General features: G+C 40.2%; 1 protein-coding gene across 7 annotated transcripts in view; it reads right to left on the reverse strand.

Annotated features, from left to right (window-relative positions):
• The window catches only part of LOC101159301 (solute carrier family 12 member 7), a 66,445-nt gene that overhangs the window by 34,710 nt on the left and 13,490 nt on the right, over positions 1-18,245 (reverse strand). For 3 of the 7 annotated variants that reach the window (XM_020712608.2, XM_023949891.1, XM_004080903.4), the window contains exons 2-3: positions 2,912-3,006; positions 2,179-2,310 (exon numbers count right to left, since the gene is read on the reverse strand). In XM_020712608.2, the coding sequence (XP_020568267.1) occupies positions 2,179-2,310; positions 2,912-3,006 (227 nt within the window). Of the gene's footprint in view, positions 1-2,178; positions 2,311-2,911; positions 3,007-7,583; positions 7,792-18,245 lie in introns of those variants that run through there. The other 4 variants (XM_011488716.3, XM_011488713.3, XM_011488714.3 and 1 more) reach the window with 3 other exon arrangements.

Raw genomic sequence — 18,245 nt, forward strand, 5'->3', positions numbered from 1 at the left:
TTATGATTTGGGCTAAAAATGGCATGATCATAACTAAAGAACCACTGGGAATACTTTGAAAATAGATTAAAATATGATTGGACTGGAATTTAAAATGAAATAAGTTATGCTGTTTAAAATATTTTTACAGAAAATAAAATTCTGCTGACATGACTGAGGGAGGAACCGAGCTGTCATTGTCATGGTGGCCTGTCAGAAAGGGCGTCGACTTGGCGTCCTAGCATGATGCCCTGTTGGTTTACAGCAAGACGGAGACCTTCTGGGTCAGCTGGGTCGGGGTTTTGGCCAGTTCGTTCTGTCATGATCAGAACAAGGCAGAACCAGATGCTGCAACCCAGAAGGAAGAGGCGGTTAGGTGAAAGGTAAGAAATTGGTTTTATTTTGAAGGAGCCAGAGGATCCAGGAGGAGTCTGACAGGCCACCATGACAGTCATTAATGTTTGGTAAAGTAAAAGCGGTCAGCTTGGGTATTTGTAATTTTTTTGAACAACAGTAAAAGCTGCTTCTGAAGACTGTAGCCGATTCAAACACAAAATCCCAAACAAAAATGAGGCTAGTATGACAATGATGAGAAAAAAACTATAACTATGAAAAACCCTAAAACGATCAAAAAAAGTAATGTACTGCATTTGAATCACTATTCTTTTGCAAATAAATAAATAAACACATAACAATCCCATCCTAAAAACACTTTTATTTTTTATTAGCTGGCTATCTTTAAATATACAGTTAAGTCAAAAAAGCAGTGTAATGTCTGAACTTTATATTTTCTAAATCCTGGTTTAAAAGCATCTGTGCAGCAAGGCTGGACTTTGACTACATTTGCTTTTTTTTACAGGAAAAAATAATGTTGAATTAAGGAAATTACAGAAGTTGTATTTATTTAATTCAAATTCAGCTTTAGATTTAAAAGTTATTTTTGGTCTGAGATAACAATAACCAAACAGATTCCCTCTATCTTTATTTTGATGGGGGAAAAAAACTCATTTGAATATTCTGAGAAAAAATCTCTGTTGGACATGTGACCAAAAACTTAAGAGGAAATGTAAAAAAAAATAAAAATAAAAAGTTAAGATGCACAAAAGAAGAAAATGAGGCTAAAACCAAAGAAGTATTGGGGTCAAGAGAAGCGCAGGGATCGTGGGGTCAAAAACCCTCTTATGTAACATTTGTTCAGCGGATTTGAAAGAACAGCTGTTAATATGCAACTGTACAGCAGGCGGAGAACCCACAGCACCACAAACCCAAACATTCATTTATAATTCAGTGTCTGCTTGAATCATTCTTACAAAGAGCTTTGAACACCATTTGTTCATGAATTAAACGAGAAGTAAACAAAAACCATAACGTTTCAATTGACTTTTTAACCTAATTTGTACTCTTGATTATTGACTGTTATTGATCATCCCCTTTTTTTCCATTTGTCTTGTTTTAAATAAACATTTAGATGCCTCTCCGTGTATTTGTAATTTTGCTTTTGCTTTCAGCTCTTCAGAGTTTGTCAGAATTTGGACTATTTGGGTTACAATCCTGCTGCAGGATGAACCTCTGATCAATAAATTTGCTAAAAAACATCACAAACTAAGGGTGGGAAATTAATTGGGTTTATCGATTAATTCGAATTTGCCCCAGATGATTTATTTTTGGGAAAATCAAGATTTTATTTCCCCAGATCTCTAATCTCTTGCGCTTCCGTTGTTCAGAGTCAAGTCAGTCCGCCGGTCTCTCGTAGAGAGCAGATGGGAAAACAGCATCAAGCTAAGAGGAGCTACATCCGCAAGGCTGAGAGAAAAGAAAACAACCACACGGCAACAGAAAGTTTAACAAAAAGGCTGATTTACACACAGATGCTACGATGCTATCATGCTGTGGTCGTATGCTAGCGCGCTGTTCTGGGTGTCACCTGCATGAAGTCATGGACCGGTTTAGTCAGACTATATTTTCACGGAGGGAACTTTAAAACGTGGTGGATAAATGCAACAAAAGTAATTCATAGAGCATTTATACAAACTGCATTTTATAAATATAATAACAGGCATAAATCCACCTTGTATAGAACTTTATTTCAAGTGCCTTTCCAATGTTACACATTATTTATTTAGCCTTATCACCCAGCTCTACCCCAAACCCAGTACCTTATCAAGATAATTTCGAATAAAATAAAGTTTTTTTTTTCACCTTAACAGCTTTCTTCTTTGGCCCTTCATCTTCATCAGCCTCCTCGTGCTCCTGGGCTCCCTGGGAGAGGTTGGTGTAGTTTGCCAGTTTATTAAGAAGTGATGCCACCATGGGATTGCTGTCCATCTCTTCCTGCAATAAGCAATACCTTCATTAATCAATTTAAGATCATTTCTTTGTAATTTTCAGCCACTATCAGACATTTGTCAAGTCAAATTGAGTGGTGATGGGTCCAAGATTTTGACTTCAACAAAATGCGTGAATTCTGCTTTATTTTGGGTTTAAATTTTGAGTTACCCAACTATGGCAGACAATTAAATACTTTCCAGAGAAGCTGCAAGTTAGCAACCGTTAGTTCTCCCAAACAGACTGGCTGGATGAGCTTCACAGAGTGGAGAGCACAGAGGCCACAGAGCTTCTCTGATGGCATGAAAGAACCAGTGACCACAGAGCAGCAGGACTGCCAGAAGACAGCTGAGTGAAGTCAAGGGGACACAAATAAACTTAATTGTGTTTAAACTCTTTGATTGAACTAAAAACAGACTGGCATTTTCTGCTCGTTTGGTTCACCGCAGTCTGGTCTGTGACGGCAGCACGGCGTGCGTTCAAGAACACTTTGAGCTTCATGAACTCGTTTTAACACACACACTTTGAAAGATGGTGTAGGTGTGATGGCTCTGGGTGTTCGGACAGTTCTGTGAGTTCAGACTGCGCTCTGTCCACATGCACTTACCTCAAAGAGAGCCATGTTGGTGCCATCGTAGCTGTTGTTCTTGTCATGGTCTGTGCTGTTGATGAAGGGGCTGTTTTCCTTTGGGACGCCATCACCTGTACAGAAAACAAGAGCTTCAGCATGTGACTAAAGCTGATAGTTAAACCTGAGCAGAACTTCAGGGCGCTGACAAAAGTAAAGCTCAAAAGAAGTGACTCAAGCAGCTTTGACTCCATCTGAAACCCTGCTGTGGTTGTTTCATAGCACTTACATCTCTGTGTGCTGGGACTTTAGCCTAAGAAAATTAACTGTGGGAAGCAGTCCTTTGACACTGTTACAGCATAATCAAGTACTCAGACTGGATTATAATCCAGCCACAATTACTTTATCTCATGTTACCTTCAGTTTCTGCTGTCAGGGGTTACCACAGCAAAACACCCCAGGATTCACATGTGACTTGGCTTTAGTTTTATAGCAGATGCCCTTTTCTTTTTTTTTTTTTCAAAATCCCTGCATTTACCCGGACTTGGGATCAGCAAGAGGGAACACTGGAAAGTGACCCAGTGTGGTTGCAGTAACTTACAAACCCTTGAATTCCCAGTCAAACCCCATCCAAGGACTAACCAGGCCTCAGACCAAACGAGGCAAAGGGTTTTAGCTGCTGTGTTGCTGCTACTCCACAATAAAGACACCATGCACCACCACTATCTTATAGACATCAGCCTCACTCACACAGATTTTCAGTCAAGATCTGAAACTACTCTTTAGGTCTCATAGATTTAACTAATGCTCTAAAAGTCAAGAAAAAAAACTTGAAATGAGTCACACATCTCAGTTTGTTAAACACAGTATGGATCTTTCTTCAGTCCTTGGTTGTAACCAACATCATTTCTTTCCAACATCTTAATGTGGTAAACTCCCATTGACTGTACATGGGAACTGCATTGAGTGATCCCTACCCCCTCACATTTCAGACCGGAAGTACCTGCTGGCTCCAAGAAGCCAAAATCCCACAGACCTCTCTAGAAACAAACAGCTGTTACTCATATCACTTATATAAGTCAGAATAACCATTCTTACTAAACATGTTCTTGTTAATCCTAATTTAGTTTTCCCATGATATTTTTTCTGAATTGTTCAAGTTATAAACTGGCCAACCAGGTGCCTCAATGACAGCATGTGGTCTCATATTGGAAACGTTTGACAGATTTCGTGTTGCCTGCTTTCAAGTGGCAGGTGTGTGGACTTCACAGAAGCTCACGACTGATTGTACCGATTGGTGTTGACTTAGACCGACTCAGGTCTATCACTGCTCACTGACTATTTCTGGTACCAATATGGCGGCGTCTGTATGGAGAAAAAATGGCAACTGCACTGACTTCATTTGGAGCCGGAGGCAAGTCATTTTCTACTGGGTCCAGTTCTCATATACACTCAATAGTAAAGCCCCATACTCCTCATGAGAACAAAGTGATGCCTCTGTAAACCTTTCAGCAGGCAGGAGACCACTATTCCAATAGGTCAAATAATGGTAAGAGGTTATACAAGAAAAGTGAGTTAGATGATTATAACATTCAATCCTCTTTTTAGAAAAAAAAAACAACTGCTTTTGAATTCCAGTTTCAAGTCCTACCAGGTAGATCCAGTAAAGAAAACTCGAAAAGAATCCCATTTAAAGTCTAAGTCTTATTTTAGGTTTGACAAAGCTGCTGTCTGGGAAACATCACCTTTAGGTTAATGAAGTGTTTAAATTTCGTTTCAGTAAAGTACATCAACACTGTGTCTAAATTACAGCAGGAAAGGAAAAACAGATGAGCCTGCCAGGAAGAAGAAGTCAACACTTTTTCAAATGCACAAATAAAAGGCCTGCTGTGTATATAAGGGAAGCCAGACCAAGTCTCTGCCCTCATTTCATCCTCTATAAAGCATTTATCTGCTGTTCCTCAGTCATTACTCTGTCTGAAACACACATTACAAGTCATTGTTTTATTTTCTCCTATCCAAACAGTCAAGACAATTTCATGGGATTAAACTCTGAGGAGACTTGCTGTGAGACTGCTGCACGTCATAGATGGAGCTGAAACAAGTGCAGGAAGCATTCGAATTGGTCATTTGATCATCTGGGATCTGTGCTAGGCGTCCAGCCGTCATCAGTGGAGCTGTCATGGATGGAGCTCTGAGGAACTTTTCCTGCTCCATCCAGCTGCAGGGGAATAAGAGGCTTGCAGCTTGGCTTAGCCAGCTGGTAATCACACAGAAAGTCATTATGTCCTTGTACAGTGTGGCTCTTTAAACACAGACCTACCACAATAGGTGAGTAGACGGTTTTTAATAAGTGTGGATTTGGATTCTAGTGGATGCAGCAGCTGAGGGGTGAAGTTGTCTTTGAGTGCAGTCAGATGCTCCACAGCACAGGTAATCATTTTCTCAGATGACACAGGCTAAATCCTCTTTGGAACAACGTGGGAGGCTAAAACCGGCAGGACTGTTTCCAAATCAGGTGACGTTTCTGCTTTTAGCGCGCCCACGTGGAAGGTGGTTTAAAAGTCAATCAGGAAGTGATTGCTGATCCTTAAAGGCAAAAGGCTATTCAATGCCACAGTGTAGTAAAGAAAATGCTCAAACATGCAGGCACTGAGCTTTGTTCTCCGTGTCCTAGCCCTTCAGAATAAAACATTATCATACATTTCAAACCAACTTAGAATCAAACTTGTCACTGTCTGTCTGACTCCGAAATGCTTCCTAATACAAACAGCTAAATGTTTCTAAGGTTGTAAATGAAAGGTACTCCCATCCAATATCAGTAAATCCTGCAGTGACCCCCTGCTGCACTCTCATATCAGCACCGCAAAAACCAAAAGATCCAGCCGCCACTCATGTGAAAGAGCAGCCTTCGGTTACGGTAGCAGCACAGAGTATAACCAAAAACTTAAAGAGGTGAAGGAAATCAAAACACAAAGAAACACATGGATCCATGGTGGCAAGGCTATCACACTGACTCATTTATGTAAGGTGGACAGTTGGAGTTAAATGATGACATAGGGTTGGGATTGTGCTGCTATGTATGCAGTCCTGAGGGACGTGCTCCAGTTTTACATACAGTAGCAATTATAAGATACTGGCCTAGTTACAAGATGTTGGCCTCTGTTCACATGAATATACAGTCCTTCACCATCAGGTCACTGACACCTCAAAAGCTGCCAATCACACTGTCCCCATATGGTGACACCGTATGAGACAGAAACTGACAGAGTTTACATTAGAAATACAGGAAAGTTGAGATTGTTTTTCTTGTGATCTTTTTTCCTTTTGTCCATCTTTCTTTTTATGGTTTCATTAAATGAAATTGTTACTGTAAATGTTATCATCATGAAGTTAGGTGAAGAGCAGGCAAAGGAGGGAAATGAGCTGGGCTGATCTGACAGCAACGGATAGAAAAGCAGTTCAAGTACTAAGAGTACTATCCCTAAGATAAACTTTTATTTTTGTAGAGTGCACTTCCTTTCAGTTTTGTAGTCACTTTTTACTCTGTACGGTACTTATTTTGAGATGTACCTTCTACAAAGGAAAGTGAAGGAAAAAAAAAAAGTGCAGCTTTTGAAAATTGAAAATGAATCAGCACATAAAAATCACTGCGAATTTATGAGTAGATTATAAATGACATCAAAATATATATTTGTTAATATTTCATATTGTTGACTGGCTTTTTAGGGCAGTTTCTTACGAATTTATTAATATATTCACATTTTTAAAAACATTTTTTATTTAACTATGAAATTTCCGGTTGCGTTTGGTTTGTAGATAAAACGAATGAGAACATGAAACCAAATTTAAAAAGGAAACCAAAGCTAATAAAACACTACAAGAGGAATTAAAAAAATAAAGATGAATCTTCAGTACTTTTATAAAGTTTGACAGTGAAATACAGATTTTAATTCTGACAACTAATGAAAACTCCTGCCTATAATAACCACACTTCTTTTAAAAAACGCCATAACTTCTCTGATGGTTGTCTTATGGCTCTGTTCTCAGCTCCTCTCCTCTCATTTCAGGCCTCTTCAGCGCTTTCTTTGGTCCCTGGTACAAATGCACTAGCATGTGCATTTGTAGAATGTGCTAATGGTTCGGATCCTGCAACCCATGGCTATGACAAATGACCGTGCACACTATTTTTAACCCCTAAGCTGCATTCTGTGACAATGCAGTAAGCTGCCTAACACTGCTCATGTTAGCTCATGTTCACTGGACCAAAAAGTGATTTACAAAAATGTGTGACTGATGACAAGATCACAAATCTGTTAAAGGTCAAAAATGAATTCTTCATGCAGTTAGCAATGTTAAGGATTAAGAGGGACTCAGACCTTTTTTTAGTTTAATGTTTGTGTTTTGATTAATATTTCTAAAAATGAAAGATTAGAAATAAGTCTGCCTCATTTTTTTTGTTTGATCGTCACAACAAAAGGATTTTGTTTCTGAAATATTTGAACAATTGAAAGTGAACAGTTTGACACTGGACCCCTCAGATACATCAATAAAGACGAGCATCCTTATTCTAATCTAGATAAAGTTGGACAACACTCAAAATCAATCCTCGAGTTCCTTTAAAAATTAAGCAGAGTACAAGAAGGACAAGTGGAGTTTAGTTCCAGTTTTAAAGGACAGCACCAGCAGGAGAGAGGTGAAGAAACCTTACCCTTACGGCGAGAGGCTCCCCTCGGCTCCATTCTGAGGAGCCTGGCTACACAGGGGGGTGGAGGGGAGGGGGTCTTAGCACTGGTCCCAGGAGAACTCCAGTGATGGGGAGCCAGAGTAAAGAGATACCGCAAGTGATGCGTAGAAAAGAGGAATGCTGCCTGTGCTGTGAGGATAAAGTGAGGATAAGCTGTTTCTGTGGATGTGTGTGTGTGCCAGGATGTGTGTGTCTGTGTGAGAAAAGTGGCCTGTGACAACAACGTCAGCGACATCAGCCATGCATCACAAGGCGCCCTCACCCTCCCACCCACAGACCTGCGAGCGCAGACGTACGTGCACGCCCACAGACATGCAGCCTCCCTCATCTGCTGATCTCTGCCACAATTTCAGGTGCTTCGGCTGACGGGAGGTAAAAAAAAAAAAGGGAGGAGGAGCAAAGAAAAGCAAAGCCAGCAGAGGAGTGGAGGAAGCACAGTCGTTTTGAGGAGAACTTTATGTAAATGAACCCAGATAAACACACTGTGATTTCAGACTCGAGACCAAACAACTCGGTTCCTCTTTCCATCTGACCTTCTGTCTGATCGCTCAGGTTACAAAGGTGGGAAGGGCTGATTGATCAGAGCGCCACGGAGAGACAAACTCTGACAACACACAACATCCAGTCCGATTCACAAAGTCCCAGATAGATTTGCCAAAAAATCTTTCAACATAAGCAAGAAAAAGGGACTTCTGTCGTCACGAGACACTGACAGAGATAAAGTTTGGAACAAAACAAGGTAAACAATGGCAGACAGAGATCTGCCCCTGGTGTTACCTTGCTGAACTTAGCACTCTGCTGTCTTCCTTTCTGCTGTTTAATCTGCTCATCTCAGAGCATGCAAAGTGGGCAGTAATCACTTAACCAGATTAGGCTAATCCCAAACTTTTTATAAAACAAGGAGAAACGTCGAACCGGGGAGGCTGACGATAGATGTGGCTCTGCAGCCTAAGTGGCGTCCGTCAGGGGAAAATGCCATGTGTCAGCTGCAGACATGCTACAGTCATTAAAGAAAAACTCTGAAAGTCATCAGAGACCAATAAGGCAACAAAAGAGTTTCCGGAAGAGTCAGGGTGAGAGACTTAAAGTCAATAGAAATGTCAGATAATTGTGTCCAGCCTGGATCTGAAGAACCAAAGTGAAGACAGCGCTGAACATCTGCTGCCGCCGTCATTAAAGTGACAGATGTGGCAGGGCAGCACTCACAGAGGGGCTTCATCACACGCTAAGAAGGATTAAGTCTATCAAACCCTACTTGGTCTGGCATTAGATTGCTGCTGACGGCTAACGGCTGCAGTGGTGTCGCACCAAAGCGGCCTTACAAACCTCTATTACTGTAAGAACATAATGGAAATGCCTCAATTAAAAGCAGCAATTATATAACAGACTATATTTAGGCTGATAGCTGAAAGCTGATTAAATAAACGTGAATTGTTTCTTTTTTTTAAATCTTTTTGTGACAATTATCAGGAACATTGGGTTGCATTTTATTAAAAAGCGAAGTGTTTTATGATGACTTTTTATTAATCCACTGTGTTCTCATGATGAAAATATTTGGTTATTAATTAAATTATTTAAATTCATAATTTTTTGCCAAAAATGTTCAAATGCAATGCATTGTGGTCTATAATGGAATAATTTGGCCGGTAGATTTTGTTTTCCACCAGCCAACTTGGATGGCGAATCAAAAATGAGATTTAAACCTGCAGCATCAAACCAAACGCAAAATCAAAGCAGGGAGAAAAAAAACAATTTAAATCGAATCTAGAATGAAAAAAATCTGAGATATTTTTTGGCCATTTCGCCCAGCTCTCGTCATTAGTTAAACATTAGTCATAACTGCCCTCACGGCTAGATATGGGCTGTCTGTGGGAGGAAATGGGGCAAACTAGTACGGGGCACAAAGGAGCGTGCACGTCTTACATGAAAAGCAAATACAGGAGCCGTGCTCATTTGACAGGGTGAGTGGGGAGTTCAAAAAAGTAAAAATCTGTACAACAAGGCTGCATCTTACCTCCTTCACCCTTCCTGTACCCTTGCATGTTGTTTACGTGTTTGGTACACTCGTATACCCATAGAGAAAAATGTGCAGGAACGTTTTTGCTCTAAGGCTCACCGACCAGCCTTTGACCTTGATATTTCATGCGAGCCACCAGAGTGCTCCGTATAGGTTTGCCTAGTTTTCAGCCACTGGCATCCTGTACCCACCCGTAAGGGCAGAAGTGACAGCACCATTAGCTGGGTGAGAACAGATGAGGCCTCTTCCTCCATGTGGCAACTTTTGTTTTAGAGCCGCATTGAAACTGATAAGAGAAAAACAACTAAGCAGGGAGGGGCTGCACGGTGGCGCAGTGGTTATCGCTCTTGCCTCACAGAAAGAAGGCCCCCGGTTCAAGTCCCAGCTGGGGGACATGAAAAACACAACATCAACGGGGGACCTTTCTGTGTGGAGTTTGCATGTTCTCCCCGTGCATGCGTGGGTTTTCTCCGGGATCTCCGGCTTCCTCCCAGTCTCCAAAAACATGCTTCATAGGTTGATTGGCAACTCTAAATTGTCCATAGGTGTGACTGTGAGAGTGAATGGATGTGTGATTGAGGATATTCTACCCTGCAACAGACTGGCAACCAGTCCAGGGCATCCCCTGCCTACGCCCAAGTGGCCGGGATAGGCTCCGGCAACCCCGTGACCCCGAAAGGGAAAAACGGTCAAGAAGATGAATGAATGAATGAATGAACTAAGCAGGGAGGAGTGAGTCACATCCAGCATAATCAAGAACATCTGTTTAAAGTCAGATTAAATTAAATAATCAACTATTTAAACTTTTGCACTTGCACTTCCATAGGGGGGGCAAAAAGGCCTCAAATTCTGAAAATACCAGATGGTGATGCAGGCACACACATGGCCCAAAGGTCTGGTGATTCATGTTAACAACACGAGTCTAAGGTAAATTACTGAAAAATTGCATATTTAGAAGTTGGGTTCAATTTTTGACAATAATGGTAATCAGAGTATTACTGTATCAGTAATTTGATGGATGTATGGAATACTTCTGTAACCTTTAAAATCCAGCATTAGGAGTGATAACTGCAGTCAAGAGATTACTCCAGTGTGTGATTACACACTGTCCAACTTAACTGATGTGATCCAAACACAAGATGGTTTCAAGCTTTTTGTGTGTTTAGGGTTTACTCGTGTACAGTAATCGTTAGCATGCTCCTTTTAATTATGCCTCTGGGCTTCAAATCTGTGACATAACAAAATCTCTTGTGCAACTCAGAATATGGGAGCAAGAGCAAGGCCAAGAAGAAAAAAAACGAGTGCCATTACATAAAAGAAGTTTAACCAAACTCCCCTTCAATCTAGTCAAAATAACTGCTTATCTTTTTTCTCTTCCAGAATCGACACCGTCTTAAAACACACATTCAAAAATGTTACATGTGCAATAACAAACCTACACATAGTCTTTAAATTGGCTGGTAAATTTGTGTTACTGTTTGACTTTCATCTACTGTTTTACCTCAGATGTTTACACTGATAAGACTGAGGGACTTCTGAACATGTGAACGCTGCAATTCTCATCCTGACCAGCAGGTGTCAGTGCTGATAAAAGATACTGAATCACAACTTTTATCCGCTCTCATTTATTTTGGAGTGGGTTTTTCAGTAACTTTGACATGAATTTGACATTTTAAACGTTTGAACTGCTTATTTCAATGCCTAAAAAACGATTTGAGGGCTTACTGCTGTATATAACTTTTTACAGCATGTTCCAGCCGTTAAATCTGTCTCTCTTAAGTCTGGAACACACACACATCATGAAACCCCTGCTGACAGAACACAAGCACACACACTCATGACAATGCACAGAGAGCCTTAAACCTCCACGTACCTTCCCTTGAGGGTGGTTACTCATTAGGATAAAAAAAGGAATGTTCCACCTTTTCATTTAATGGTGCTGCTGGTTTAATTTTGTCTTAGGGTGTTAGGCTGAATGCTACAACACACAAAACTTTATGTTGCTATGTGTATAGAAAATGACAATAAACTCTTTCTAATATTACATTATAATGTAAACAAATAACCAACTGATCAAAACACTATTAAAACAATTGTTTTTAAATTTAATATTTCCACATTTGGTGGTTTTTTGCATGGTAAAAGCAGTCACCACAGGACAAAAACACAACCATGCATTCAAAAGTTAAAATATTCAGATGTTTTAAAAGTAAACTACCAGTTTGTGTTCCACCCCCTGTGATAATAAAAGACAAAGCTGGTACTTTCCAGAAAAACATATAATATAGGTTTAAAATAAAAGTCGACTATAATCAAATCTTAATTTAAATAATATGTTGTGAAAAAAACTATGGAAACAGTTTTTCTGTTACACACAAGTAGAATGTGTAACAGAATGATGACTGTAAAGCTGGGAGCACACAGGGCTGCATTTTGGATTTGATCGTTTGGTTTAGGGAAATCAGAATCCTCCCAAACAAATCAGCAGGAGTCTGCTGCTGTGGAGGAGGGTGGGTCCGAAGAAAAAAGTACAAGAGAGGTCAGTTAAGGTTTCTTACAGTGCCACTCACATCTGAGGTCTTGTAATACACAGGAATAATTGTAACGATAATGGACTACAGAGTATTTTAATATTATTAAGTTTTGTGATGATAATTTATGTATCATCACATACAAGATAGAGAAAAACACATGCAAGATAGAGTGAAAAGGGTAAAGTGGTGCAATATTTCTGAATACTGATGGTGGAAAACTATTTTTTTTTCAGTGTAAATAAATGTATGGTGAACAAATCCTTAATAATCTTATTTTAACATTAAAGAAAAATTCTTCCGTCTGCTTCTCCCGGCTGGGACGGGCTCCATGTCGACTCACTGAACCACAACGGCATGGAGCCGGCTAACAAAAGAAATGAAAGAATCTACCACAATATTTGGTCTAAAGTCAGCTTCACACAACAAGAAAACCTCCATGAAGTGGTTCACTGAATAAGGATGTATCATGTGACACCCTATTGTGTTAACAATCACATCGGTTTATTACTGATAAAATGAGCAGTATGTGAACAGTATCAGAATACTATGAATATATTCAAGACATATATAGATTATTAATGTATTTCTATACAAATATGTCTAAATGTTTAAACTGTGTAAATTCCAAAATGAGTTGAATCAAATCGAGTGGATCGGAAGCATCGAATCGTTCCAGGCTCTGGTGAATCGAATCAAATTGATTCTGGAAATTATTGGTAATACCCAACACCAGTAAATCCTTTAGCTTGAACATTCATCACACACAGATCACATCTGTTCTTCTCTACTAGTTACTCATGCTATTGCGTAGCAGAAATGTCTGGATTTAAATCATTAAAAAAATTAAAATAAAAAATAAAAACACAGTTTAATTCTGCTTTAACATCAACGACTCAGTTTATCATGTCCAAAACAAAGAAGAAGACAGGGCAAGCAGTGTGCAACAATGGATTACAATTGAAGCAATCTAATTATTTTTCTTTTATACATTTGTCATTCAATTTAGAAAACTGTATTATTATGCATCACTTTCCCTTTATACATTCAACCTTTTCACGTTTTGACGATATGGCTGTTTAACCTTCCATCCAACCCCCTTTTTGAGATTGAAAACTATTGGGCCCCCCATCACCTCAACCACAACAGCATTGTATCAATACAGTGTTTACTACTAAGCCAACTACCATCCCTCTTGTTGTCACTGATAAATAAAGGTGATTTTTAAAAACAAAGTTATGTAGTTATTGCACACCAAACTCATTTGGCACATCTAGCACCTGTGACATATTTGTAGTCAGGATATAATAAATAGGTCTCAAATTACCATGGTAACACATTTTTTATGGTTTGTTTCTGTGGTTATTAAGTGACCCCCCCATCATCAACACCACAGCAGTATTCTGTGCCCCCCCACAGGTTGAGGAGTGTCTTATGCAACAATGGGAAGAGCTGCCAAGTTAGATATCACTTGTTTTTAAAGCTGAAAACAATGGAGGAAAAATGTGACGTGACGCATTAGATACTGTATGTTTGCTTGTTTAAGTGGCTATTGTTTGGATTTGAGGAAAATGATCAGACAGCTTCATTTTATGCACTACATTTCTAGGCAAAAAATAATAATTTTTCTTTGCTTAAACAGTAACAACAAATATTTATATACACAACACATAAACAGAAAGAGACCCGTATTAAATGAAGATCCTCTTCCCTTCAGCCAAATTGCGACAAATGCCATTGAAAATTATGCCACAGAAAAATATGTCTTAGGAGAAAATCACACATCCACGAAGAAGATGGTTGAGGACTGCAATTTTGGAGTTTTTACTGTAATAATTCCTGTAATAAAAACCAATGAGCAAACAGTTGTCTTTCAAAAATTCTAATGATGTAAAGTTTGTGAGGACTTTTTTGCCCAACTCCAAGTGAGAGAAGCCAGAAAAACAATGCTGGACTGATTCAAACATAAATGGAGTTGGTTTTTCTGCCATGAGGGCAATGATATGTGGGAAAACCCATAACTCTGAAACATAATTTATATACTTTATAGCTGTTAATCCAGAACAAGGATCAGTTTTACGGATTTTAACGTGTGCCTGTCTGGAAGCACACTTAAAACGACATCCGCCTGAACACTGATGATGGCAAAGTCTCTGTCTTAATCCTGCTAGACCTGAGCGCTGCCTTTGATACTGTTGATCATGGGATCCTTATGCACAGACTCCAAGACTGGGTTGGCATCTCTGGATCTGCCCTAAGTTGGCTCAAGTCTTATCTAGAAGACAGGAAATATTTTGTTGAAATTGGGAGTTGTGTCTCAGACTACATGGGCTTGAATTGTGGTGTGCCCCAGGGATCGATCCTGGGACCCCTTCTGTTCAACCTCTACATGCTGCCACTAGGGCAGTTAATACGCAGTAATAACATATCTTATCACAACTATGCAGATGATACTCAGATCTATGTGTCACTGACAGCAGGTGAATATGGGCCGGTGGATTCACTCAGCCACTGCCTCCAACAGATCAGTGCGTGGATGCAGAACAACTTTCTCCAGCTAAACTCAAACAAGACCGAAGTTATTATTTTTGGCCCACAGAAACAAAGAGAAAGAGTCAGTAGCTACCTTCATTCTCTGTCTCTTAAACCCTCAAATCAAGTCAGAAATCTAGGGGTAATCATGGACTCTGACCTAAACTTTAACAGCCATATCAAGTCAGTAACATCAGTGGCATTTTACCATCTGAAAAACATTGCCAAAATCAAAAACATAGTGTCAAAGCCAGACCTGGAGATACTTATTCATGCATTTGTCTCCAGTAGGTTAGACTACTGTAACGGCCTGCTCACCGGCCTCTCCAAACGAGGTGTAAAACAGCTTCAGTACATCCAGAATGCTGCTGCTCGAGTCCTGACCAGAACCAAGAAGTATGATCACATTAGTCCTGTGCTCAGGTCTCTGCACTGGCTCCCTGTACCTCAAAGAATAGACTTCAAAGCAGCTCTGCTTGTGTACAAGTCTCTCCATGGTCGAGCACCAAAGTACATCTCTGACATGTCAGTGCCATATGAACCATCTCGTACTTTGAGGACCTCAGGGGCCGGCCTCCTGTTGATTCCCAGAGTCAGAACTTAACAAGGGGAATCAGCGTTTCAATATTCTGCAGCTAAAATCTGGAACAGCCTCCCTGAAGGCGTAAGACAGGCCTCTTCAGTGTTCATGTTCAAATCTAGACTTAAAACATTTCTGTCTAGCCGTGTATATGACTGAAAGGTCCTATCTGGTCCTATCTACACTTTTCTTTCCTTTCCTTCCTTTATTTTTAAATCAATTTTCAAATTTTTTCTTTTCTTTTAAAGTAAATTTTACGTTGATTATTTCTATGATGTATTGTGATTTTAATGCATTCTTCTGTTTTGTGAAGCACCTTGAATTACTTTGTGTACGAATTGTGCTATACAAATAAACTTGCCTTGCCTTGCCTAAAAGTCTGCAGGTCAGTTCATGATGAGAGCAGATGTGTCAGTTTAGAATTTGAACCGATCATAAACCTTTCGCATCAAAACAGGTCCTGTGGCTCTGGTTTGTAATAAATGAAGCATTGTATAGTTAATAACAAGTGAAACAGATTAAAGGGCGCTAGTCTGATGTTAAAAGTGCAGATGCTGAAGCCGTTTACGGAGTTAAAGTGTCAAAAAGAACACCGCATAAAGGGCCTCACCCAACTCCAGCTGACTGTGAAAGAATAGATAGGGTGAAAATAGACAGTCTTAGAGAGGAGAGCATGCTTACGGGATAAAAGCTTATCAGAGACAGCAGACTGAAAGCAAGTAGCTGGTAAGGGTGAGATCACAGAACAGGAAATGGGGAAGAAGAGGTCACTGAGGGCAGGACAGTGGTTAAATGACCAAATGTACAAAAGAATGCTTTCATCTAAAAAAAAGAGCTTTTCGTTTTATGAGGGTGCATGTTAAAGGCTCACTACTTCCTTTAAGGTGTCGATTGGATGTCCAAACATGTTCCACCTTCATCAGAAACGGCTGGATGTTCAGCCTAACAATACATGCATTCTTTCTAATAAATACAGTGCACAGTAACAGTCACATATGCAGATTTTGGTGACATAAACAATCTCCAAACCATCGCATTCTCTTTGGTCCCTTTCTCAGTATGTGCTAGCAGAGATAAGAGACAACTGAAGTCCTGCCAGACTAAAGCAAATGACTGGAAACTGGCTGGTGAGTGTGATTGTTGTTGTTGTTGTTTACGTTCGACCGCTGTTTGTGGTCAAACAGCTGTAGACCCTCAATGAGATTTACATCCAGCAAGATAAAACATAACTAGCAACGTCGTTGAGGAAAAACAACAGTTTTGGCCATAGAGAAGCAATGACTGGAGTTTTAAGCAGAACCAGATCCAGGCGAAGAAATAAACAGAAACACATGACAGAAGATGTGCAAAAACACCAGAGGCTGAGGCAGTGACACCGCGACAACTTCACTTCACAAGGAATGTAATAAGGAGCCATCGTGGACATTGTTTTAAATGACAATAGATACTATTGTAAAAGGAAAATTACACTGCTTCATAAAATGTTGCTCTCAATGAGTATGAATCCATTGTGTAAACTTTCTTTTCCTCCCATTCCACCTAAACATTTGGCTCCCACATCTCTGGAACACTGTGTTCTGTCCAACATCTGCATGCTTAACGCAATGAGGGGAAGCAACCAGTGGCTGGGCTTCCAGACCATTCTAAATACCAGTCATTTAAACAAAGAGATGGCAGGGAAAGCACGGCTGCATTGGAAACAGGAGCCAACAGCTTTGATACACTGATTACTTTTCTTCACCAATCACAAATAAAGCTCAAGTACTGAAGACTCAGTGGTTTCAGATTGACTTTTACCTGTTCCCTGCAAACTTTCTACATCCGTAAACACAGTGCGATTCAAAAGTATGTACATCCCTGGGGTGAAAATACTTAATGGGAAGCAAAATGGAGTACAGAAAAAAAAAAGTTAGGAAAAAAAAAAAGGATGTGAGGAGGGCAAAGAGGAACCCCACGAGGCCAACACAACATGGGACAGAGGTGGAGTCTTACCTCCCCCAACCAGCAATCCAGAGCAGCAATCAATATCAGTGACTCCTGTTTGACTCAGTCATGAGCTCTGCAACATGCGTACATCGTGGAGCCTCCCTGGAAAAAAACAACTTCCCCCTCTTCCAGTTTGCACATATCCCTGTTGCTAAACAATCTGACGTCTATTTACTGTAAAAAGAACAAAAACACGGATGATATAAACAGGCTAAAGAATGGGATGTTACAGTGGATTGAGTTTAAAATCATGGCATGCCAAACCGCTCTTACAGCTGCTGCAGCCGTCAGTGACTTAAAGTTTCCCGTGGGCAAAAACAGGCCAACGGGAAAGTAAAGCATTGTGATTTCTTACATAAACATCATAAAAAACGCTATTCTTTCCCTCACAGTCTGTAAACCTCGTGCTCAGCATGTGGCTGTAATTGCAGCTTCTCAGCAGAAATTAAAACCCTGGGAAACCTTTTCACACTGCTTTGTGGAAAAGCGCCGTAAAAGTCGCAACTTCACAAAAAGAGTTAGGAAAAACAAGGAGTTTGTTAAATGTACACTCCGTGACCTGTCAATGCTGAAAACTGAGGTGGTGTGCTCAGGGTACGGAGTGTCATCAGATAACGGGACACCTGGCTGACAGCGTGGGCTTCATGAGGGGGGAAGAGGAAAGGGGTTTTTGCTCCAACGCCAAATCAATACATTGATTTGTTTCCCTGCAAGACGAGGGCTAATAATTGAGCTAAACATTGGCGGGTCAAAGCTAGTCCAGCAGCCAGACGCGACATCAAGCTGAAGTAAATATCTGATCAACACGAGGGACAAAGCAGCAGCTGCTTCAGTTTATGAAAAGCGTTCACAGAGACATGTAAGTGTCACCAAAACCTAGATATTCTCAGCAACACCTTGAACTGTGGTGGAGAAACACACAATGAAATGTGAGTGGCCTCATCCAGACAGAAATCTTTCATTGAACTCTGTCAGACAGA

The sequence above is a fragment of the Oryzias latipes genome, chromosome 20, assembly GCF_002234675.1.
Source record: "Oryzias latipes chromosome 20, ASM223467v1".
NCBI lineage: Eukaryota > Metazoa > Chordata > Actinopteri > Beloniformes > Adrianichthyidae > Oryzias > Oryzias latipes.